This window comes from Rhinoderma darwinii, chromosome 5, assembly GCF_050947455.1.
Source record: "Rhinoderma darwinii isolate aRhiDar2 chromosome 5, aRhiDar2.hap1, whole genome shotgun sequence".
In the NCBI taxonomy this organism is placed as follows: Eukaryota; Metazoa; Chordata; class Amphibia; order Anura; family Rhinodermatidae; genus Rhinoderma; species Rhinoderma darwinii.
In genome coordinates, this window is record NC_134691.1 from 292,985,034 (window position 1) to 293,009,506 (window position 24,473).

Genomic DNA, 24,473 nt, shown 5'->3' on the forward strand with positions numbered 1-24,473 from the left:
AGACGAAAAATTTTTGGGAATCTGACAAACACGAGTGTCGCTTGGGTAGGTGAGGGGGATATTAGGGTTAAGAGCAGTCCCGTGTACATTTTGAGTTTGTTTGAGATAGAAAATAGAGAACTTATGAGGATGTAGAAAAGTTTGTTCTATTACTGAATGTGTTCTTGTACTTGTCATCTTCAACAGGGGGACCGCATGTGGCATTTTGCCATTTCTGTATTCCTCATTGAACTTTATGGGCATAACCTGCTGCTAACAGCTGTATTTGGCTTAGTAGTAGCTGGCTCTGTGCTAGTGTTCGGGGCCATAATTGGTGACTGGATTGACAGAAAACCCAGAAATAAAGGTATGTTGTATGTTTATTTGTTCACGTTCCTGTAGTCTCTTTTTCTGGCAGACACTTTGCATTAAAGAACTGACTGTATTTGACTACTCTGAAGAATATGGACACTAATAACTGTAGAATTCCTTGTACATTTACATTAAAATAAAATAGAGACTATTTCAATTGCAAAATTATGCATACGAGGCAGGTAAAATAGGCAAAAACCTCTTCCTTGACCCTCACCAAAGCGGTGACAGTATTTCTTTCATTTATATGCAATGAACAGAAAATTGTTTTATAAGTAGTACGGCGCCATCTATAGGTACATCACTTATGTATCAGGAGGAAATAAGCGGAAAAATGAAATAATAATGTATTCACTATTCAGCAATGTTGTACATATGGATTAGGGTTTCAAACAGGCTACAAAAAAAGTCTCCAATAAAGAGATCTGCAAATGTAGGGATACTTTTTTAGTGTTTCTAAACTTGTGATATCACAAGCTGGCCCTGGGGATATGTTTTTGTTTGTTTAGAAAGAGCAGGAATGGTTCGATAGAGGATCATTCCTATATTTAAAAGCAAGTACAGTTACTGCTGAAATGTGACTACTCCGAGTCATGAAGACCATATGCATCAGGACAACTGCCTGTAGATAATACATTGGATTTTGCAATTTACAGTACTGTAGAAACATTGACAAAGGCATAATTTGTTCATTGATGGTTCATGGATAAATAATGTAAGTTAAAGGGGCCATGTAGTTTAAAAGCTATGTGCACCTTTCTTTATTTTTCAATTTGCTCAAATGTATCTAAAATAAAAAATAATAATTTTGGCAAATAGTCTTTATTAACAATATGCTACCGCCGTTCTGTGTATGCAGCTCTGCACCATGGTTATAGATTCTAAACAAACCCTGTGTTTAGTCTGATTCTGAAGTCATGTATTGCTCCCCCTCCCTCTTCCCCCAGCTTCTTGCTAAACTATTCCTGAGCACTGTAGAGAAATCTGAAGTCAGTATAGAGCAGAATTATTCAGAAATAGCTCTGAGGAGATCTCAGGCCTGCGTTTTCTCACACAAATCACATGCCATGCCAGTGTGAGAGAGGAAGGAGGAGGCACTGGGACCTACAAACTAGACTATTGAGAGAATGGGGGGCATGTTGCACAGGGAATACTCACTGAGCACTGAACTTGTAGCTTCACAAGCAGTCATGTCCGTCACAATAAGTCTTGAAAAAAAAAAATAATAGAGAAACAATAGCAAAAATGTGCAACTTGATCTTTTCTAGATACACAGATACATACCTAAAAAAATTATTTTTCATATCTCACATATTGCATCAAGGTTTAAAGGGAATCTGACAGCAGTTTTTATCCCACAAAATTGCTGACCGCACCATATATAGGATGGGAAGAGCAGTGTAATCATACATGTGGTGTCCTTCATGCAAGTTGCCTGACTGAGAAATTTATGTTTTAATATTCCCGACGTCGCTATCACATGTGCCCCCTATGCTCTGAGTAGTCGCACTCAGTGGCACTTGCGACCGCGGTGCTGGTGATCGTAAAACGTAGATAGCATCACTTGGAGTTCACTAAAATATGTAGTAACTCTAATAAAATGTCAGCAAGATGCCGTTTTTTGCTCTTCTAACAAGCTATGAAGGAGCACTAGTAAATGTTCTCTCTGCATGTTTTATGTTAATAATCCATTTTTGCTTCCTTAGTTGCTCATGCATCACTATTCATTCAGAATTCATCTGTCACCGCTTGCTGTATAGTCCTGATGCTGGTATTCTCCTATAAAAATGAAATAGAACAGATTTGGCATGGCTGGCTAACAGTAAGTTTGGGTGGTGTGTGATTTCTGAACTTTAATTTACAGCCTAAAGTGAATGTCTGCCTTTTAGCATCATTTTGTTTTTAGGACCAAAATAATTTTATAATTTATCTTTATTGAGGTTGAAGCTCTGTTTTTGCGATAGAGAGCTCCAAATTGTCTGAGTGATCCTAAAGAGTTAAATTCTAAAATTCTGGTTGCCTGCAGCCATCACTAGGGGGAGCTAAGTAGCTTACCGCATACTCTTAGGCCTCATTCACACGACAGGGTCCGAGTGTCGGCCGTTTTTGGGCGATTTTCCCGGCCGGTTTGCATCCGGTTTGCATCCGTTCCGATTCCGTTCCGGGCCAAGTTGCCGTTTTTACCGGCCGATTTGGACCCGATTTGCATCCGTTTTTTTCCCTGTCCGTTTTAAAATCGGATGAATTTCATTTAAATTTGTTGCCACACACAGCCCTTTGTAGATAATGCCACAGCCCCCCTGGTAGGTAATGCCACCCAGCCCCCTGTAGGTAATGCCACCCAGCCCCATGTTGGTGATGCCACACAGCCCCTGCAGGCGATGCCACACAGCCCCCTGCAGGCGATGCCACCCAGCCCCCTGCAGGCGATGCCACTCAGCCCCCTGTAGGCGATGCCACCCTGTCCCCTGTAGGAATGCCACCCTGTCCCCTGTAGGTAATGCCACCAAGTCCCCTGTAGGTGATGTCACCAAGCCCCCTGTAGGTAATGCCACCAAGCCCCCTGTAGGTGATGCCACACAGCCACCTGTAGGCGATGCCACCCTGCCCCCTGTAGGTAATGCCACCAAGCCCCCTGTAGGTGATGCCACACAGCCACCTGTAGGCGATGCCACCCTGCCCCCTGTAGGCGATGCCACCCAGCCCCCTGTAGGCGATGCCACCCAGCCCCCTGTAGGCGATGCCACACAGCCCCCTGCAGGCGATGCCACCCTGCCCCCTGTAGGCGATGCCACCCTGCCCCCTGTAGGCGATGCCACCCTGCCCCCTGTAGGCGATGCCACCCTGCCCCCTGTAGGTGATGCCACCCTGCCCCCTGTAGGTGATGCCACCCTGCCCCCTGTAGGTGATACCACCATGCCACCCACCCTGCCCCCTGTAGGTTATGCCACCCTGCCCCCTGTAGGTGATGCCACCCTGCCCCCTATAGGTGATGCCACCCAGCCCCCTGTAGGTGATGCGACACAGCCCCCTGTAGGTTGCACACATCCCCCCCCCCCTTCCAGGAGAAGTCACTGACTTCAATGTCCATATATGGACAGTGTAGTCACTGACTTCTCCTGGAGAGGAATCCCCAGCCACAGGGTCGGGGATTCCGCTTCAGAAGTGAGTGACGTCACTGTGTCCATATATGGACAGTGTGGTCACTCACTTCTTCTGTAGCGGAATCTCCGGCCATAGGATCGGGATTCCGCTTCACAAGTGAGTGACGTCACTGTGTCCATATATGGACAGTGTAGTCACTCACTTTTCCTGTAGCGGAATCCCTGGCCACAGGTCGGGAATTCCGCTGCAGAAGTGCGTGCCTTCGCTGCGTCCATATATGGACAGTGTAGTCACGCACTTCTCCTGTAGCGGCATCCCCGGCCATAGAGTCGGGGATTCCGCTGCAGAAGTGAGTGACTTCGCTGTGTCCATATATGGACAGTGTAGTCACTCGCTTCTCCTGTAGTGGCATCCCCGGCCATAGAGTCGGGGATTCCGCTGCAGAAGTGCGTGACTTCGCTGTGTCCATATATGGACAGTGTAGTCACGCACTTCTCCTGTAGCGGAATCCCCGGCCATAGAGTCGGGGATTCCGCTGCAGAAGTGAGTGACATCGCTGTGTCCATATATGGACAGTGTAGTCACTCACTTCTCCTGTAGCGGCATCCCCGGCCATAGAGTCGGGGATTCCGCTGCAGAAGTACGTGACTTCGCTGTGTCCATATATGGACAGTGTAGTCACTCACTTCTCCTGTAGCGGCATCCCCGGCCATAGAGTCGGGGATTCCGCTGCAGAAGTGCGTGACTTCGCTGTGTCCATATATGGACAGTGTAGTCACGCACTTCTCCTGTAGCGGCATCCCCGGCCATAGAGTCGGGGATTCCGCTGCAGAAGTGCGTGACTTCGCTGTGTCCATATATGGACAGTGTAGTCACGCACTTCTCCTGTAGCGGCATCCCCGGCCATAGAGTCGGGGATTCCGCTGCAGAAGTGAGTGACTTCGCTGTGTCCATATATGGACAGTGTAGTCACTCACTGCTCCTGTAGCGGAATCCGACTCCTACAGGGAGCAAAAAAAGAACCTCCTCCTCACATGCACTCTGCACTGTGAGGAGGAGGAGAGAGAGTGCGCGAGCGACGGTAGACCCGGCCATCACTCGGGACACATTCCGGTGATGGCCGTGTATTACCCGGCCCCATAGACTTCTATGGGGGCCGGGCATCCGGCCGAAAATAGGGCATGTCCCATTTTTTGACGGCCGGTTTTCCCGGCCGTCAAAAAATCGGTTGTGTGAATAGCCCCATTAGGGGGCTATTATTCCTAATGCAGCCGGTTGTCGGCCGACTTATGAACGGCCGGCACCCGGCCGGGAAACCCTGTCGTGTGAATCCCGCCTTAGGCTACATTCAGGCGAGCGTGTCCGACTTGCGTGTGTAAAAAACTGCGTTTTTCCTACATTTCATGTCCATGTGCGTTGCCTATTGGCATCAGTGTGCTTTGCGTGTGGCATGCGTTTTTCACGTCCGTGCAAGCACTTCTTTTTTTTAAATTAATTTCTCTTCTTTTCTATGTAACTGATGCGTGAAACACAGACAGCACTTGGATGTCGTCCTTGTGCTGTCCATGGTTTTCCCGCACCCATAGACTTAATGGGCGACTAGGTGAGCAAAAACGCACCAAAATAGGACATGTAGTGAGTTTCACGCAACGCACATTCGCTGCGTAAAAACTCATGCATTTCTGAATAGCCCCATTGAAAAGAATGTGTCCATGTGCTGTTAGTTATTTCAATGCACAGCACATGGACGAGTATTACGCTCGTCTGAATGAGCCCTTATTATTTAGTTCAATGTATAAATGTATTCAGTAAGCTCCTCAGCTCCCCAAGTGATGGCTGCAGGCAACCATAATTTTAGAATTTAACTCTTTGACTAGGGTTTCAAGGCGACATTTGGTCGCCCGCCAGTTTCGCTAAAATTACAGCATTATCCAGGGCTCAAGAGTAAAAAAATTACCTAGGTGCTTTTAGGTCCTAAACGAAAAAATTTGGGAGCCAAAACAATGTTTAAGTCGCCACATTTAAAAGCACATATAACTAATGTTATAATTAAAAATAATTACTGTGTTCAAATGGTCTCATTTATCAAAACTATCAGTGAAACTATTTTTGTTGCCCATAGCAATCAATTTGCTTTGGAAAAATGAAAGCTGCACTATAATTGGTTGCTATGGACAACAAGCACAGATTTTTTTTTAAAGATAGTTGAGGTTGAACGCAAGTCTTTTAAGCCGCCTCTTCTCTCTGATAGTCTGATTGGTCCATTCATGTGACCAGAATTCTGCAGACAGATGGACAGGCCAATCTGAGAGAAGGGGCAGCGACAGTGGTAGTGATATTATTATATACGGTGCATTTAGAAAGTCTTCAGAACCTTTCACATTTTTTTATGTTGAGGTCTTGTGCTAAAATAAAAATAAATTCAAGTTTTTCCCCATCATTCTGCACCAATACCCCATAATGACAAAGTAAAACCAGAATTTTAGACATTTTTGGAAATGTATTAAAAATGAAACACTCAAATTTTGCATGGACATAAGTATTCAGACCCTTTGCTATGACACTTGAAATTTAGATCTGGGGGCCTCACATCTCTCTAGATCATCTTTGAAATGTTTCTACACCTTGATTGAAGTCCACCTGTGGTAAGTTAATTTGATTGGACATGATTTGGTAAGACACATCCCTGGGTATATAGAGTCTCACAGCTGACAATACATATCAGAGCAAAAACCAAGCCATGAGGAGGCAAGAGCTCCCAGTAGATCTCAGAGACAGGATTGTGTGGAGGCGCAGATCTGGAGAGAGGTGCAAAAAAAATTCTGCTGCGCTGAAAGCTCCCAAGAGCATAGTGGCCTCCATAATTCTTAAATGGAAGAAGTTTGTAACAACCAGGACTCTTCCTAGAGCTGGCCGCCCCACCAGATGAAGAAATCGGGGGACAAGGACCTTGGTAAGGGAGGTGACCAAGGACCCAATGGTCACTCTGGTTGAGCTTCAAAGATCCTGTGTGCAGCTGGGAGAAACTTCAAGATGGGAAACCATCACTGCAGCACTCCACCTATCTGGGCATTATGGCAGAGTGGCCAGAAAGATGCCTCTCCACAGTAAAATACACATGAATGCCCACCTGGAGTTTAAAAAAAAAGTACCTAAAGGACTCTGAGACTAAGAAACCAGATTCTGTGGTCTGATGAAACCAAGAGTGAACTTTGGTGGTGGCAGCAGCATCATGCTGTGGGGGTGTTTTTCAGCGGCTCGGACAAGGAGACTGGTCAGGGTTGAAGGGAAAGATGAATGGAGCAAAGTACAGAGATATTCTTAAAGAAAACCTGATCCAAAGTGCTCTGGACCTCAGACTGGGCCGAAGGTTCACCTTCCAACAAGACAATGACCATAAGCACACAGCCAAGACAACACAGGAATGGCTATGGGACACCTCTGTGAATGTCCTTGAGTGACCCAGCCAGAGCCCTGACTTGAACCCAATCGAACATCTCTGGAGAAACCTGAAAATGGCTGTCCACCGATGGTCCCCATCTAACCTGACAGAGCGTGAGAGGATCTGCAGAGAAGAATGGCAGAAAATCCCCAAATCCAGGTATGCAAAACTTGTGGCATCATACACAAGAAGACTGGAGGCTGTTATCACGGCCTAATGTGCTTCAACTAAGTACAGAGTAAAGGGTCTGAATACTTATGTCAATGCAAGACTTTAGTTTTTCCTTTTCAATAAATAAGCAAAGATTACTAACATTCTGTTTTCACGTTGTCTTTATGGGGTATTGAGTGCAGAAAGACAGGGAAAAACATGAGTTTTTTTTATTTTAGCGCAAGGCCTCAACATAACAAAATGTGAAAAAATGGAAAGGATCTGAAGACTTTCCGAAAGCATTGTATGCATATAGATACATATTGACCTAAAATGATGTTACTTTGGGTCAATAGACACGCGGTTGGGCCAAGACTTGCAGCCGTAATACTGCATTACTGCTGTTTGAAGGAGGCCTTAGGATGTTTATTTCAAATCAAGAAAACCTGTTAAGGAATGTGGAACTCTATTTAAACAGGAACAGATCAGTGAACCTTCTGAAATGCCAAGAAAGCCTGTCACTGGATTTCTCCTTTAATTATCAATTTACCAAAACTTTCTTCAAGGTGTCTCCAAAGTGGAACCTTCTAGTTTTACTTCTAGGTATTCACCGAGGAGCTCTCCTGACTCACAGTATGGTCGCACGCAGGGGCGTAACTAGGAAAGACTGGGCCCCATAGCAAACTTTTGACTGGGGCCCCCCCCCTCTGTTGGGTATCACACAACCCCCCCCTAGATAGTGCCTCCCTATAGATTCCACCACACAGCGCCCCCCTATAGATAGCACCATACACAGCCCCCTGTAGATAACGCCATACAGCCCCCTCTGTAGATAACGCCATACAGACCCCCTCTGTAGATAACGCCATACAGACCCCCCCCCCAAAAAAAACGGCATATAGACATGCATCCCCTATCCACAGTATAGGGGATACATGTGTGATCGCTGGCAGCGATAAGGAGAACGGGGGACCGAAAGTCCCCCGAAGTTCTCCATGACTAACCTCGGACTTCCGGCGTCTGCGCAGTTCAATAAAAATGAAAGGAGCGCTGGTCACACATGCGCACAAGCACGACCGGTGCGCAAGTCATTTCCATGGAGCTGCAGACAGACTACGGAAGTCCGAGGTTTGTCATGGAGAACTTAGGGGGGACTTTCGGTCCCCCGTTCTCCTCATCGCTGGGCGTCCCAGCGATCCCACATGTATCCCCTGTCCTGTGGATAGGGGATGCATGTCTTTTGTAGGAACAACCCCTTCAGTGGCGTCGCGCTGTAGCAGCCATAGCGGCTGCTAGCGGAGCCTGCGGCCATGGGAGGGGCCGTGCCGGCGGGTGGCCTCATGCTGCAGGCCCCGTAGAAGTCGCTACGGCTGCTATAGCGGTAGTTACGCCACTGCGTATAGGTTTGTACGGCGTAAAACTACAGCTCCCAGCATGGCCGGAACAATGATAAGGATATGCTGGGAGATGCGGTTTCACAAAAAAAAATCATACCACCATCATCTCGCTGCAGATCATACAGTGACTACAATACTGATTAGAGGCAGAATAAACATTTACATTAAGTGACTCACCGGTGACGTCTCAGATTCTAGTTCTTTTCTTCTCCCTCCGGTTCAGACATCTATGATGGATTCCATTTCTGCAGTTTAACGTTTAGATGTCTTCAGCTTCTCACTTTTAAAACATTTCTGCACCTGTAAACAAAGTTAAAATTCTCAACACATCTAAATATAACTGTCACACACACACACACACACACACACACACACACACACACACACACACACACACCGTGCCCCCTGTAGATAGTGCCCCCTGTAGATAGTGACCTACATAGAAGCCCCTGTAGATAGTGCCCACATATGGACTCCAGAGCTGCAAGGCAATAGTGCTAACCACTGAGCCACCGTGCTGCCCTACATATAGCTTCCCCTATAGTTAGTGCTCCACGTATAGCCCACCTCTGTAGATATTGTCCCACATATAGCCCACACCTGTAGACTGTGCACTACATATAGCCACCCTGTTGCTAGTGCCCCACAGGTAACCCACCCCTGTATATAGTGTCCCACACATAGCCCACCCCTATAGAAAGTACCCTAAAAAATAGCTCCCCTATAGATAGTGCTCTACATATAGCCCACCCCTGTATAGTGTCTCACATATACTGCCCCACGTATAGACCCCCCCTGTAGATAGTGGCCCACATCCCCACATACAGACCTCCCCTGTAGCTAGTGCCCCACATATAGACCCCCCCTGTATATAGTGGCCCACATATAGACCCCCCTGTATATAGTGGCCCACACCCCCACATATAGACCCCCCTGTATATAGTGGCCCACACCCCCACATATAGACACCCCTGTATATAGTGGCCCACACCCCCACATATAGACCCCCCTGTATATAGTGGCCCACACCCCCACATATAGACCCCCCTGTATATAGTGGCCCACACCCCCACATATAGACCACCCTGTAGCTACTGCCCCACATATAGACCCCCCTGTAGCTACTGCCCCACATATAGACCCCCCTGTAGCTACTGCCCCACATATAGACCCCCCTATATATAATAGCCCACATAAAGACGACCCCCCCTGTAGATAGACCCCCCCACTATAGATAATGCCATTCACATTTTTATGAGGAAAAAAAAATATAAAGTTGACATACTCACATTCTCCGATTCCCACGCTGTTCACTGGCGATGCAGACATGCTCTCTTCTGAGCATGTCTGCAGTAGCTGAATGAGCGTCCTTCAATGACGCTGATTGGCGGGGCAGAATGACTTGCCCCGCCAATCAGCACCTTCCAAGCATGGAAGCGGCGCGATGATGTCATCGCGCCGCTAGCCAATCAGTGTCATTGTAAGGCACTGGATGGTCAGGCACGGAACATGCCCGGCCATTCAGTGCTAATACATGTATTTGGCTGCCGCTAGCACCGGGGCCCCCTCCGGTGCTAGCGACACCTACAGGCATGAGAGTGCCTGTGTAAGGCTCGGTGGCGCGGGCCCCACAGTAGCGGTGCTACCCCTGTAGCAGCCATAACGGCTGCTAGCGGCACCACCGGGCATTTGGGAGGGCGTGTCGGCTGGCGGCACGGGCCCCCTCAAGCCCCGGGCCCCGTAGCAGCCGCTACTGCTGCTACCGCGGTAGTTACGCCACTGGTCGCACGCATCCTCCTCACCTAATCATGTGTCCAGCTGTTTCAATGGCTCACACTTGAGAGCCTCCAGGCTGGGGATGATGCTGCTTTCACTGTTATTGCTCACCATTTAGGGGATGAGGAACAGCAGTGAGGAGTGAGAGCAGAGCCCCGTACAGCATAGGAACATACCTTATGTGACCATGTGAGGACCTTCCCATGCTTTACTACTACGCATGCTATCGCTATGTCTGGAGGCACACAAGTCCTATAGCAGCCACGCCTCACTGATCGAGAGGCAGATTGACTGTTTAAAGGCTATGTATACCTTATAATTTTTTTATTTTTTTTTATAAAAATGTTTATCAGTGTGATTGGTGCAACTTTCAAAATAGTTTTTATTAAAAATTATTTTTACTCTTTGAGATACGGCTGCTTTGTATGCTCTATACAGAGCAGCTGTATCTAGCACTGAAACCTGTATCAGTCAGGTCTGCGGGACTGACGGGTTCAGTGTCAGCGGGTCCTGCGTGTCTCTGAAAAAAATGATTTCAAAGGTGTATATAGCCTTTGCGGAACAAAGGAGTGGGCATTGCCCAGTTTACCTGAATACTACTACTTGCTGCCCCTCACTGGCAGGCAGCGGCCGGGTCTCCTCTACGCAGAAGCCAAGTCTGCGTCATATCTTCTATTTTCAAGGAATATTTTTCGTCACAGCTATGGAAAGGGGCTTATGGCAAATGGCGATATGACTATAAATTCATTCCGCCATTTACAAATTTGAGGGTACATTGGCGATCATTTTGGTTGCTATCTGGAGCACTGATTATCGCGACTCGCTGAATGGAAGTGGTTACATGAACGTCGGTATTGCTGCAATTTTATGGCAAATTGCAGGTGACTAGGTGTCCATGGAGTCTTAGTCGATGCAGGGGATGGGAACTCTTTATCAGAAAAAATGGAGCTTCAACCGCTATAGAAATATATTAACAAATGAAATAAAAGAAAGAATTCAAGGGTGGGCATTCACTTTAAGCATCATGTGGCTTTCTGGTTGTATTTGAACTGCAGTTTACATATTATTGCACACATTCATATTTAGCCAGTCCTTTTCATATGCACTTCAGGGTGAGTGTTGCTGTGGTTTAGAATAGCAGCATGAACAATAAAAAGAAAAAAATATTTGAATTTGTGTTTTCATTTTTCTATTCACAGGTATTCTGCTATGGAGTAGTTATTATTTTAGCAGATCTGGCGAACCTTGCAAGCACGGCACTAACCATAACCATTCAGAAAGACTGGATCGTAGTTATTACAGGCGATAACAGAAGTCAACTGGCCGGTGAGTTTCGTGAATTTAAAGGAGTTATCCGGGACTGAATGGCCTATTCACCAATCAGCACAATGAGGGGGCCGTACCCTTTATAGTTTACCCAGGCATAGCGGCTCATCTAAATGGATAAATGTGCCTGGTACTTCAGCTTGTCCAATTCAAGTTAAATTCATGGGACAAGCAGTTAACAATTGGTTCAGACACCCACCAATGGCCTATCCTAAAGATAGGTCATCAGTATTTTAGCCCGAGAGAACCTCTTTAACTGTGATGCGCAATAAATGCTAAACACTTCTGGCTGATCATAAGGTGGATTAAAAGGCTCCAAAGGATATGCCATAAATCACAGTCCCCTACTCTAAAGTATTCGTGATATAAGAACAACTAGACAAAACCTATGTGCGGAGCATTAATGTGATCTACATGTTTCTAGAGAAAAAATAATAATTTATTATAGAAACAGAATTATTCATTCCTTCTGACTTTTGTTACATTGGCTTTGAAGTATTGGTCATGCTGCAGGCTGTATGAATATGGATGATTTTGTTTCCTATGAGCTTTTAGATTTAATGTCACCCTTAGGTGTGATGTTTCTTGGGCTTTTAATAATTGCCAGCTAATTGTGCGTTGTACAGAATCCAAGTATACAAAGTAATAAAATATTTACTACGTGTTTTTAAAAAAAATATTAATTCCACTATATAAGTAAAGCATTTATAATGAGAATTGTTATGATATAATACATGTCAATGGAGAGTTCCCATTAACGTGCATCTAAATGTTGTCTGCGTAATAAACACATTCTAACATCCGAACAAACTTCACACATAAATGGGGGCCACATATTTGGCTGAAATGATTCACAGACAACTTCCATAGTGGATGCCCCTAGTATTTTTCACCTCCGCCTTGGTTCCACCATCCCAGCCCAGCCACTTCCTCTCTAAGGTCAGCTTCATGTCAATGAATTTGTTGTGAAGCTACTTTGTCCGCTTTTAAACAAAATTATGTGGCTGCTGTGGCAATCTATCTTCTAAGGGCTTGTCCAGACGTAACGGACTTGCTGCGTATTTTCTGTCCGGAATTGCGGACGGAAAATACGCAGCAGAGTACAGTAGCAGCAAAGTGGGTGACAAATCTCATCCACACGGCGCATATTTTTTGTTTGGCAGCATGTCAATTCCTGCTGCGGAAAGTGGACTGAATTGCTGCTTTTTTCAGAAGAGATATCACCATCTCCCAGCATTTAGAAAAAGCAGCAAAATCCAAACCATTTTCTGCAGTAAAAAAACGCAGGACATGGTGCAGCTAGTTTCTGCGGAATTGCTGCAGAAATTTTCTGCAGCAATTCCGTTATGTGTGGACAAGCCCTAATACTCACCCTCACTGTTTTCGATTGACAGAAATCCTTCTCCCCTCTCAAGCTGCAGTTCACAGGAGACCACGGAGTTGCATGCAGCTTGTATTTCGGGATTGCAGAACTCGGGACTGCAGAACTCAATAGTTAAAATTGGAAAGTCGTTCTACAAAAAGTCCCCATTTAGCTCCAGCCCTCGGCATCACACAGGATCCATTTTAATAATCGCAGTATTAACGCTACGCAAAGGTTTCCCCATTGATAAAAAGTCGCAAGCGACATTGCGAACATCGGTAAAGATTTTTGCAATGGTTGCATGATGGCTTGTGAATTTTCTTTTCCATGGGGAGACATTAAGGTTGCAATGTGGTCAGTGTGGATAGCGCAATGTGGAGCCCTAACCTTACAATGGTATACAATGTTTTAACCATCGATAGTGCACGTTAATATTTTGCTAACCATATGTTATCAATTACAAACATCTTCATTTCTAATCTCTCTTGAATTCTAGGGATGAATGCAACTGTTAGAAGGATGGATCAAGTTATAAATATCTTTGCCCCATTATCAGTGGGTCAAGTCATGACTTGGGCTTCCAATGTGGTTGGCTGCGGTTTCATTCTTGGTTGGAATCTGGTTTCACTGCTCGTAGAATTTATCTTCCTCTCCAGAGTTTATAAAATGGTACCTCAGCTGGCTGTAAAACCACAGCAATCCATCGGAGAGCATTACATAGAGAGACAACTGGAACTCCTAAATGTGCAAGGTACAATATGTGGCAGAAACAAGTTTTGTAATAACTGGTATAGCATATTAATAATATTAAAGGCTCATGCACGCAACTGTATTCGATGGTATATGGTGGTAATGCAATCCTATGGGGCAGACCTACTGCCGTATATGGTTTTTATCTTCTTCTAGGGGAGACTATATACACATTGTTGTGTTCGTGAGGCCTGAGGTAAGGATAAGGACTTCAAAATGCTCTTATTTATTCAGTCTGTAGCAGCTTCATCGCTTGGAAGAAAGTCTCTGATTCTAGTGAATTGAAGGGGTTTATGATTTTTATTTTTGGCAGTCCATATCTTCCATGGTTAGAATAGAAGTTTTAGATGTGCAGGGGTTTTACTGTCCCTTTTGTCTGCGTATAAGTTTGTCACATTCTTCTGATGCTTTTATTAACCCCTTAAGGACGCAGCCTAGTTTTGGCCTTAAGGCTCAGAGCCCATTTTTCAAATCTGACATATTTCACTTTATGTGGTAATAACGTGGGAATGCTTAAACCTACCCAAGCGATTCTGAGATTGTTTTCTCGTGACACATTGGGCTTCATGTTCGTGGTAAAATTTGGTCGATATATTCAGTGTTTATTGGTGAAAAATTGCAAAATTTAGAGAAAATTTTGAAAAAATTGAATTTTTCAGAATTTTAATGTATCTGCTTGTAAAATAGACGGTTATACCACCCACAATAGTCACTAGTTCACATTTCCCATATGTCTACTTTAGATTGGCATCGTTTTTTGAACATTCTTTTATTTTTCTTGGACGTTACAAGGCTTAGAACATAAACAGCAATTTCTCATATTTTTAAGAAAATGTCAAATGCCTTTTATTTAAGGTACCTGTTCAGTTCTGAAGTGGCTTTGAGGGGCCTATGTATTAGAAACCCTGATAAAACACCCCATTTTAAAAACTAGACCCCTCAAAGTATTCAAAACAGCATTTAGAAAGTTTTTTAACCCTTCAGGCATTTCACAGGAATTAAAGCAAAGTGGAGGTGAACTTTGCAAATTTCATTTTTCTTGCGGAATTTCCATTTTATTCATTTTTTTTTCTGTAACACAGAAGATTTTACCAGAGAAACACTACTAAATATGTATTGTCCAGATTCTGCAGTTTTTAGAAATGTCCCACATGTGGCCCTACTGCGCTCGTGGACTAAAACACAAGCCCTAGAAGCAAAGAAGCACCTAGTGCATTTTGAGTCCTCTTTTTTATTAGAATATATTTTAGGCAGCATGCCAGGTTTGAAGAGGTGTTGAGGTGCCAAAACAGTAGGAATCCCCCAATAGTGACCCCATTTTGGAAACTACACCCCTCAAGGAATCCAATTATGGTTGTTGTTACCATTTTGACCACACGGTTTTTTCACAGCACGTATTTGAATTGGGATGTGAAATGAAAAAAAAGTCATTTTTTCCAATAAAATGTCATTTGTGATCAAAATTTCTTATTTTCACAGGGAACAAAATACCCCATTTGGTTGCCCAATTTGTCCTTAGTGCAGCAATACCCCATTTGTGGTGATAAACTGCCGTTTGGGCCCATGGGAGGGCTCAGAAGGAAAGGAGCGCTATATGTTTGTTGGAGTCCAGATTTTGCTGGATTGGTTTTCGGGTGCCATGTCGCATTTGCAGAGCCTCAGGGGTATCAAAGCAATGGAAACCCACCAAAAGTGACCCCATTTTGGAAACTACACCCCTCAAGGAATTCATTTATGGGTAATGTGACCATTTAGACCCCATAGTTTCTTCACAGAACTTATTTGAATTGGGCTGGGAATTAAATAAATATATATTTTTTCCAATAATATGTCATTTTAGCTCAAAAATTCTTATTTTCACAAGAAATAAAATACTCCATTTTGTTGCCCAATTTGTCCTGAGTGCGGCAATACCCCATTTGTGGTGATAAACTGCCGTTTGGGCCCATGGGAGGGCTCAGAAGGAAAGGAGCGCTGTGTGTTCTTTGGAGTCCAGATTTTGCTGGATTGGTTTTCGGGTGCCATGTCGCATTTGCAAAGCCCCAGAGCTATCAAAGCAATAGAAACCAATCACAAATGACCCCATTTTGGAAACTACACCCCTCAAGGAATTCATTTATGGGTAATGTGACCATTTAGACCCCATAGTTTCTTCACAGAACTTATTTGAATTGGGCTGGGAATTAAATAAATATATATATTTTCCAATAATATGTCATTTTAGCTCAAAAATTCTTATTTTCACAAGAAACAAAATACCCCATTCTGTTGCGCAATTTGTTCTGAGGGCCGCAATACCCCATTTGTTGTGATAAGCTGCCGTTTGGGCCCATGGGAGAGCTCAGAAGGAAAGGACCACCATTTGGCCTACTGGGGATTTTCTAGTGCGAAGTCATGTATGCAGAAGCACCTGAGGTACGAGTACAGTTGAAACCCGCCTGAAGTGACCCCGTTTTAAAAACTACACCCTTAAGGCATTCATCTAGAGGTGTAGTGAGCATTTTGACCGGAGACCTACACCCCATAAACTGTAATGTGGGTTCTCCCGGGTATGGCAATACCCTACATGTGGCTGTTATCAGCTGCCTGGGCACACAGCAGGGCTCAGAGGGGAAAGACGAGGGTGGATAAGCTGTGCGGAGGGCATCAGGGTAAGTAAAATTGGGGTAAATTATAAACCAAGGGATGTATGATAAATTTTAAAACACTCTTTCATACAGAGCTCTGGTTATTCGGGACACGTGTCACATTGATATATTGTGTCATCCCTTATTGCCCTCTTATAGCAGACTTTGCACCTCTTTTGACTTTTTCCCTTCTTGCCAGTTTGGGGAACTTCCCCTGGAAAGTGTTGCCGCCCTGGTACGATGCGTGTGGCCCCGCTTCCAGAAGTACTGGGTGCCCCCCCTTCTTGGTCCCTAAAGATTAGGTTCTTGATAATCACCTCTTGAAATTCAAGGAAAGTTCCCGTCTGGCCTGCACATCGACGTAGCACGTACGCATTGTACAAAGCCATCTGTATGATGTGCACGGCCAGCTTCTTATACCACACCGCATAGCGCTGTAGGGCTTCAGGGCTTGATCTTACAAGTCCATCCCTCCCATGTACCTATTGTAGTCCAGGATGCAGTCTGGTTTGGGGGTGGCCTTTCCTTCATATATCCTAAACCTGTAGGTATACCCGGATGCACTCTCGCAGCTTATACATCTTCACGCCATACCTTGCCCTCTTACCCGGCAGGTACTCGCGGAATTGAACCCTCCCTTTAAAATGTACCAGGGACTCATCAATAGAAATATACTTCTCGGGGTGTATGCTTGGGAAAACCGGGCACTGAAACTGTCTAATAGGGGTCTCCATTTATATAAACGGTCAAAACTGGGGTCATCTCGGGGTGGGCACGGCTCATTATCAGTATAATGTAAGAAATGAAGTATTGCCTCATTTATTTATTTTTTTAGGTTCCAGTTCAGTTCTGAAGTTGCTTTGAGGGGCCCATATATTAGAAACCCGTATGAAACACCCCATTTTAGAAACTAGACCCCTCAAAGTATTCACAACAGCATTTAGAAAGTTTATGAACCCTTTAGGTGTTTCACAAAAATTTAGAGCAAAGTAGAGGTGAAATTGACATTTTTTTTTTTGTCAGAAAATCCTCTTTATACCATTTTTTTTATAACACAAAAGGATTTATCAGAGAAACGCAATTTAATACGTATTGCCCAGATTCTGAAGTTTTTAGAAATATCCCACATGTGGCCCGCAGGCGGTAATGGACTGAAGCACCGGCCTCCGAAGCAAAGGAGCACCTAGTGGATTTTGAGGCATCTTTTTTATTAGGCACCATGTCCGGTTTGAAGAGGTCTTGTGGTGCCAAAACATTGGGAACCCCCCAAAAGTGACCCCAATTTGGAAACTAGACTCCTTGAGGAATCCATTGTAGTTTTCTTGGGGTGCATGCAGCTTTTTGATCAGTTTTTATTCTATTTTTAGGTGGCGTAGTGACTAAAAAACAGCAATTCTACTATTGTTTTTTTATTCTTTTTTTTTTTACAGCGTTCACCGTGCGCTATAAATGACACATTCACTTTAATCTGCGGGGCAATACGATTACGGCGATACCAGATGTTTATAGTTTTTTTTTATGTCTTATGGCGTTTGCACAATAAAATACGTTTTGTAAACAATCATTCACTTTTTGTGTTACCTTATTCTAAGAGCCATAACGTTTTTATTTTTCAATCAATAAAGCCGTGCGAGGACTTATTTTTTGCGTAACGAACTGTAGTTTCGATCAGTACCATTTTTCGGTACATGCGACTTTTTGATCTCTTTTTATTCAATTTTTTGGGAGGTGAAGTGACCAAAGAATTGTGATTGTGGTACGGTTTATTATTATTTTATTTTACGGCGTTCATCGTGCGGGATAAATAATGAAATAATTTTGTAGTTCAGGCCGTTACGGACGCGGCGATACCAATTATGTATAGTTTATTTGTTTGTTTATATATTTTTATTAATAATAAAGGACTGATAAGGGAAAAGGGGGGATTTTTACTTTTATTACTTTTAAATCTTTTATTTTCTTATTTTTACACATCTTTTTTTTACTTTATTACTTTGTCCCACTAGGGGACTTGAGGGCAGGAGGCCCTGATCGCTATTCTAATACACTGCACTACATGCGTAGTGCAGTGTATTAGAACTGTCAGCTACTCACTGACAGCAAGCATAGTGGGTCCTGACGTTGTCAGGACCCACTAGGCTTCCGTCTATGGCATAGCCGGACGCCATTGTTTGGTGTCCGGTTGCCATAGTCACCATCGCCGGCCGCTATCGCGTAGCAGGCCGGCGATGGCAGCTTAACCCCTAAAAAGCCGTGATCTCTATAGAACGCGGCTTTTAAGGGGTTAATCAGCGGGGACACAACGATCGGTCCCCGCTGTAGGAGCTGTGACAGCTGCTGAACAAGACAGCAGCGTCACAGCTCCTGTATGTGTCGGGAGGACGGCCGAAACGGCCGTTACTCCCGTGACGTACTATTACGGCATGGAGCGCGAACGATACAGCTGCCATGACGTAATAGTATGTCAAGGAGCGGGAAGGGGTTAAAGAGGTTTTTGTTGTAACCAAAATTTAGATATTGAAAATTTGATTACGAATTGCAAGGTGAGGTGTAAGGGAATGTTCAAGGTAATGTAAACACTGCGTAATTTCCTACCAGATTTTCTGTGCGGAATATCCGCAGCGTATTACAGTAGCAGCAGAGTTGATTTACCATCTCATCCACACGCTGCATATAAAACTTGCAGAGAAAGCGGTCGGAAATTGAAATTCTAGATGGAATTTAATTCTGCAGTATGTCATAAATTTTTCTGCACAGATAAAACGGTTCGAAATTCTGCAGTGTTTATGCAACGTGTGAACATGGCCTAATATTGTCGTTTCATTGCTGCTTCCCACTTCTGATGTCAGCACGATGTTGACAGACTGGCTGCTATCAGGGCCAGATTATAGGGGGGCACCAGGAACAGGTTCCCCATGGCCTCCACTACCTGGGGGGACTTAAGGGACCTTCACTAGAGGCAGAAAACCTGCCCTGCTTTTTTTATATATCCTGTTTTTGCCGCTGAATTTGTTTAGGCGTTGGGTCTGAATTCATATTGGGATGTTGTCTGCTGTCTGAATTCATCTTGAGGTCTGATCTTGGGTCTGAATTATTTTTTGGGGATGAGGTCAGAAATAATTTTGGTATCTGGTCTGGGGTCTATATTTATTCTGCTGTCTGATCTGGGTTCTATAATAATTTGGGGGTCTGGTGTCTATATCAATTTTGGGGTCTGGTCTGGGGTCTATAATAATTTTGGGGTTTGGTCTAGAGTCTATATTAATTTTAAAGTCTGGTCTGGGGTCTGTGTTATTTTTTGGTCTGGTCTGCGGTCCATATTAATTTTGGAGTCTGGTCTGGATTATTCATGTTGGATTGCAACATGCCCATTTATTTATTTTTGTTCCAGTAGGAGATAAATCACTGCCATAGGTGTTTGGCAGCCCATTATTCCCCTCTCCCCATTGAAAATACATGCACGGTCGGCCGATATGTATATGGGCGTGTCGGGAGGAATAGCAGTCAGTCGAGGGTTCATCCCACAGTTATTGTAAGTGTATGGGCATCTTTACAGTTTACATGGGGTTGTCAGGCATTGTGCCCCTATCAGCCAGTAAGTCTCCGATCACTCGTTATTATCTTATAACAATGACTAAGCACTATACTAAACTTGGAATTACATAGATCACACATTTAACTTTTTCTTACTTTCATTGTGATCATTTTTCGTAAATACAGATATATCAGAGCTGCTTTTGTCAGATGTTTAAAGTTGGGCTTGTCATTTGGCATAGCGTGATACATCACAAATTCAGCTTAGAGTAACGTGGCGTTTTTATATATGTTCTGTCTTTGGTAATTGATGTGATTATCTATCCAAATATTTTTATTTTTGTAGGTGACCTGCCAATCTGCTCCGTTATTGGTGACTTCATTAGCGCACCAGCTATTCCGGGGATATCAAATGAAGAGAAGCCCCGGACACCAGATTCTCCAGCAGAATACACTTCAGAACGTCCAGGTTGCTTCCAAAAAGTACGCCGAATGTTGCACACCTGCACAGACGGCTGGAAATCCTACTACAGACAATCTGTCTTTTTAGCAGGTTTAGGATTGGCCTTCTTGTACACCACAGTCCTGGGCTTTGATTGTATTACTACAGGTTATGCCTACACTCAGGGGATAAGTGGCTCTCTGCTCAGCATACTCATGGCTGTGTCTGCCATCTCAGGATTATTGGGCACATTTCTGTTTACCAAACTAAGAAGACATTACGGCTTAGTGGTCACAGGAATTATATCCAGCTGCCTTCATGTTAGTTGTTTAATGCTTTGCGTATTTTCAGTCTTTGCTCCAGGAAGCCCATTTGACTTGGGCATTTTCTCTGTTATTTTGGGTATGAATTCTTCTTCAAACACTGAGAAACTGCATCAGAACCAACTCCATTTTTATCCATCTCAAGGGAATATCAACCAACCTATCCTCCCAGACCGCTCCTCAATCCACTGGACTAATAATACTGTGTTGTTTGAGAGTGTCCGTGCCGGCGACCATCCAGACTCCTATATCTCAATCATACTGCTGTTTTCAGGAGTAATATTAGCGAGAGTGGGTAAGTTAATGCTGACTGGAATCTACAATTGTTCATAAATATACAATGGGGCACATTTATGAAGCAAACAAATCTTTTAACGCAAAATTTTTGGGCACAACTCACGTGTACTTTTCATCCCATCCTCACAACAGTCAATCATTGTGAATTGTTTAGCCACTCCACTTTGATGCATCTTTTTTCAAATCTATCGTACATGGGGCAAAACAATATCTTCCAACTTTTAAGTATTGTGAAGTGTGACATTTTTTTAACGTTACTCCACTCCTCTAACCCTGCCTTATCCCTGCCCATACACACCCAGTTTCCTTTATCATCCACAGTATTATGCCCCAGTAGCATACTAACAGTAAGGCTGGGTTCCTACGGGACGGATACGCTGCGTAAAAACCAGGCAGCATATCCAACCTGGAACACTAAGGACTTTCCGTCCGAAGAATCTCTATTTTTCGGATGGAAATTCCACTGCGTAATTAGGCGCACATACTTACCCCCTCCCTCCTCTGACGTCCTCTCCGGCCTCCCTGGATGACGTTTCAGGCCATGTGATGCTGCAGCCTGTGATTGGCTGCAGCGGTCACATGGGATACAACGTCATCCCAGGAGGCCGGACTGCACAAAGGAGGGCGTTTCTCTGTATGTATGTTTGGTTTGTTTTTTTCCGGCGTTGTAATTTTTGAGGCGTCAGTGAGAAGTGGTGGGGGGTTCGGGATATCCGTTCTTTGAATTGGTAGGGGTCCCAGCCGTGAACCTCCAGTGATTAGACAACCCCTTTAATAATGTTGTAATTAAGAGCTTTTAAGTAATATTAAAAATTGATTTTGCCATTTGTGACAAATTTTATCAAATGAATCATGACACCTCTGACAAATATGGCATTGACATCTTTTGATGCTAAAAAACCCCGCAAAAGTATAGGAAAAAATTGGAGGACTCCTCCAGCTCACGGTTATGTGGGTCCAGGTATGGACTGCGCTCGGATCCTGCGTTGCGGCACACGATGTGGATAAACCAGCGCTGGTTGATTTACAAGGAAATGATGTTCCAACTTTATTCATACAAATGATAAATCCGATGGAAGTAAGAGATTTTATCATTTGTACGAATAAAGTTGGAATATCGTTTCCTTTTAAATCAACCAGTGCTGGATCAAATTTCTTCTGTTCTGTTTATCTTTTGATGCTGTTAAAGTACTCTGCCCAATACCAAAAAAATCAACATTTTTATTTAATATGGCACCATGCTTCTTTCTTGACAGTCAGAAACTTTTGAAGAAGGCACAATTTTGTAATATCAGTTCCAAAAGAAGAAAAGCTTGGCCCCATGTTGTGCACTGTTCCTGCACTGTAAAATTCACACTTAAAATCTGCAGACAAATTTGTTCACAATGTTACAATATACAGAATAAACCTTGGTTGTGAAGGGATACTTTTTTTGGGTAGTGGTGACAGCCCCTGCCTTTGTTCACGTTTTTTTTTTTCTCTGCGCTTCTCTGAATCTTTTTTTTTTTTTAAATGTATAGAAACTTATTCGTGAACCACTTAAGCTCCCCATACACCATAGATAATGTTGGTCAAACAACCCGCCTCCCCCCCCCCCCCCGACTGTCCTCTGATGCAAGGTTTGGGCATGTTGGATATCAACATTCCCAATGATGTTCCCCTTGGTAATTAGCTGCCGGATGAGGCGTAAGCATGTTCACTTGGATGATCTAAGCATGCACTTCTATGGAGACCTTAGTTGCCCTACAGCTATCTCATGTATATGGCTAGCTAATACTTCTTCTTGAACTCCTATATTAGAAAGTGATAGCTTGGAGTCTAATTAAAAAAATGTATTTGTATCCTGCAATGTTAAATACTTTTGTGTCAAAAAACACAAAAGTATTGTAGGTATGATACCTTTATTGGCTAACCATAAAAATGTTATATGCAAGCTTTCAGAGCACACAGGCTCCTTCTTCAGGCATGTGTGTGTAAACTTGCCTGAAGAAGGAGCCTGTGTGCTCTGAAAGCTTGCATATATAATTTTTATGGTTAGCCAATAAAGATCTCATACCTACAATACTTTTGTCTTTTTTTACACAAAAGTATTTAACATTGCATATTGTATCTGGCTAGCATGGTACTATTTTTTACTGTCATTTGTATCCTGAAAGACCACATACCAACTAGGTTTATGATACTATTTCAGTCAATGGAGCTACCACATTGCAACCCTTTGATTGCAGAGACCAACACAGTGTCATCCATATCCGTAGAGCTGCGTCTGGTACTGCAGAGTTGTCATGTGCCCTGCGTTATGTGAGAACAGCAAAGAATGGAGGAGTGGGGGCTTTTAGTATGTAGGTTTTCATACTTTGTATTTCAGAGAATGTAAATGCTATTCCTACCCAGTTACTCTCTGGATGGAGGAAGCCAGACTCACATGATCACTCTGTGAGGCCAGCATTTACAGGGCTTGTTCCTTTGTATTACTGTACAGTATGAAAACTGTTGCTGAGCCCTTAAAGGGGTGAACCGGGACATTTATAAAAACAGGCTGCTGGCAGGGTATGTGCTAAAATAACAAAATAAGTAATACTCACCTGTTTAATCCCCCGCCGGTCTGTTTACTTTTACAGGAAGTGATGACATCCATGTGGCCGCTGCAGCCAATCACTGACCTCCGATGTGAAGCTGGCAAGAATGGCGCGTTATCGCTGAGGCCAGTAATTAACTGCAGTGGTCACACTACCTGTAAAAATAAGCTGACTGGGAGTGGATCTACCAGGTATCCCCTGCCTGCATGGAGCCTGTTTGTTTTTTTAAAATGTCCTGGACAACCCCTTTGATTCGAACTATATCTACAATATATATTTTACAGTAGTCTTATTCTACTCTTTAATGTTGATTGTAATTTTTTTTGTATTTTTCCTAAAGGTCTGTGGTCCTTTGACTTAACAGTGACTCAACTTCTCCAGGAGAACATTCCAGAATCAGAGCGTGGAGTCGTCAATGGAGTGCAAAGCTCAATGAATTACCTGATGGATCTAGTACATTTCATCATGGTCATTCTTGCTCCTCAGCCTCAACAGTTTGGGCTCCTGGTTATCATCTCGATCCTGTTTGTGATAGCTGGACACACCATGTATTTTTTTTATACGAAAAAATATAAAACGGAAGAGAGGGAATCACTAAATACTCCTGCCTGATAGTCTTGTGATTAACAATTTTTACATAGCTAGTGCTCTTTGTAGTATAATCTTCGTAGTATGAGTTTTAGCATGAAGTGTTGGATAACCATAGCAGACCTGTCCAATGTTCACCTGATCTGTTCCATTTCTTTTTATATTTTTATTTTATACATGAACCACCCTATTCCATATACAGATTCTATTAACTTCACTGGAAATAAACAAGATCCATTATTTACAACAACACAATCTATGCTTATGTCTACATTATAATTGTTCTAATCTTACGTCTGAAACATGGCCGTATGTTGAGGTGACTCATGATATAGTTAAGTCCACCACAGTAAAAATGCTGTGGTTTCGGGAAAAAAACATCTTTGATGCAATTCTACCTAACTTGCGATAACCACGCAATAA

General features: G+C 43.6%; 1 protein-coding gene across 1 annotated transcript in view; it reads left to right on the plus strand.

Moving 5' to 3' along the window:
• LOC142652603 (ferroportin-like) overlaps positions 1 to 24,272 on the plus strand; it is a 40,307-nt gene extending 16,035 nt beyond the window's left edge. Inside the window, exons 5-10 of the mRNA XM_075828261.1 lie at positions 187 to 346; positions 2,058 to 2,173; positions 11,421 to 11,547; positions 13,407 to 13,661; positions 20,168 to 20,881; positions 23,803 to 24,272. Of these exons, the coding sequence (XP_075684376.1) occupies positions 187 to 346; positions 2,058 to 2,173; positions 11,421 to 11,547; positions 13,407 to 13,661; positions 20,168 to 20,881; positions 23,803 to 24,074 (1,644 nt within the window). The 3' untranslated portion in view covers positions 24,075 to 24,272. The remainder of the gene's footprint in view (positions 1 to 186; positions 347 to 2,057; positions 2,174 to 11,420; positions 11,548 to 13,406; positions 13,662 to 20,167; positions 20,882 to 23,802) is intronic.
• Positions 24,273 to 24,473: the final 201 nt, after the last annotated feature.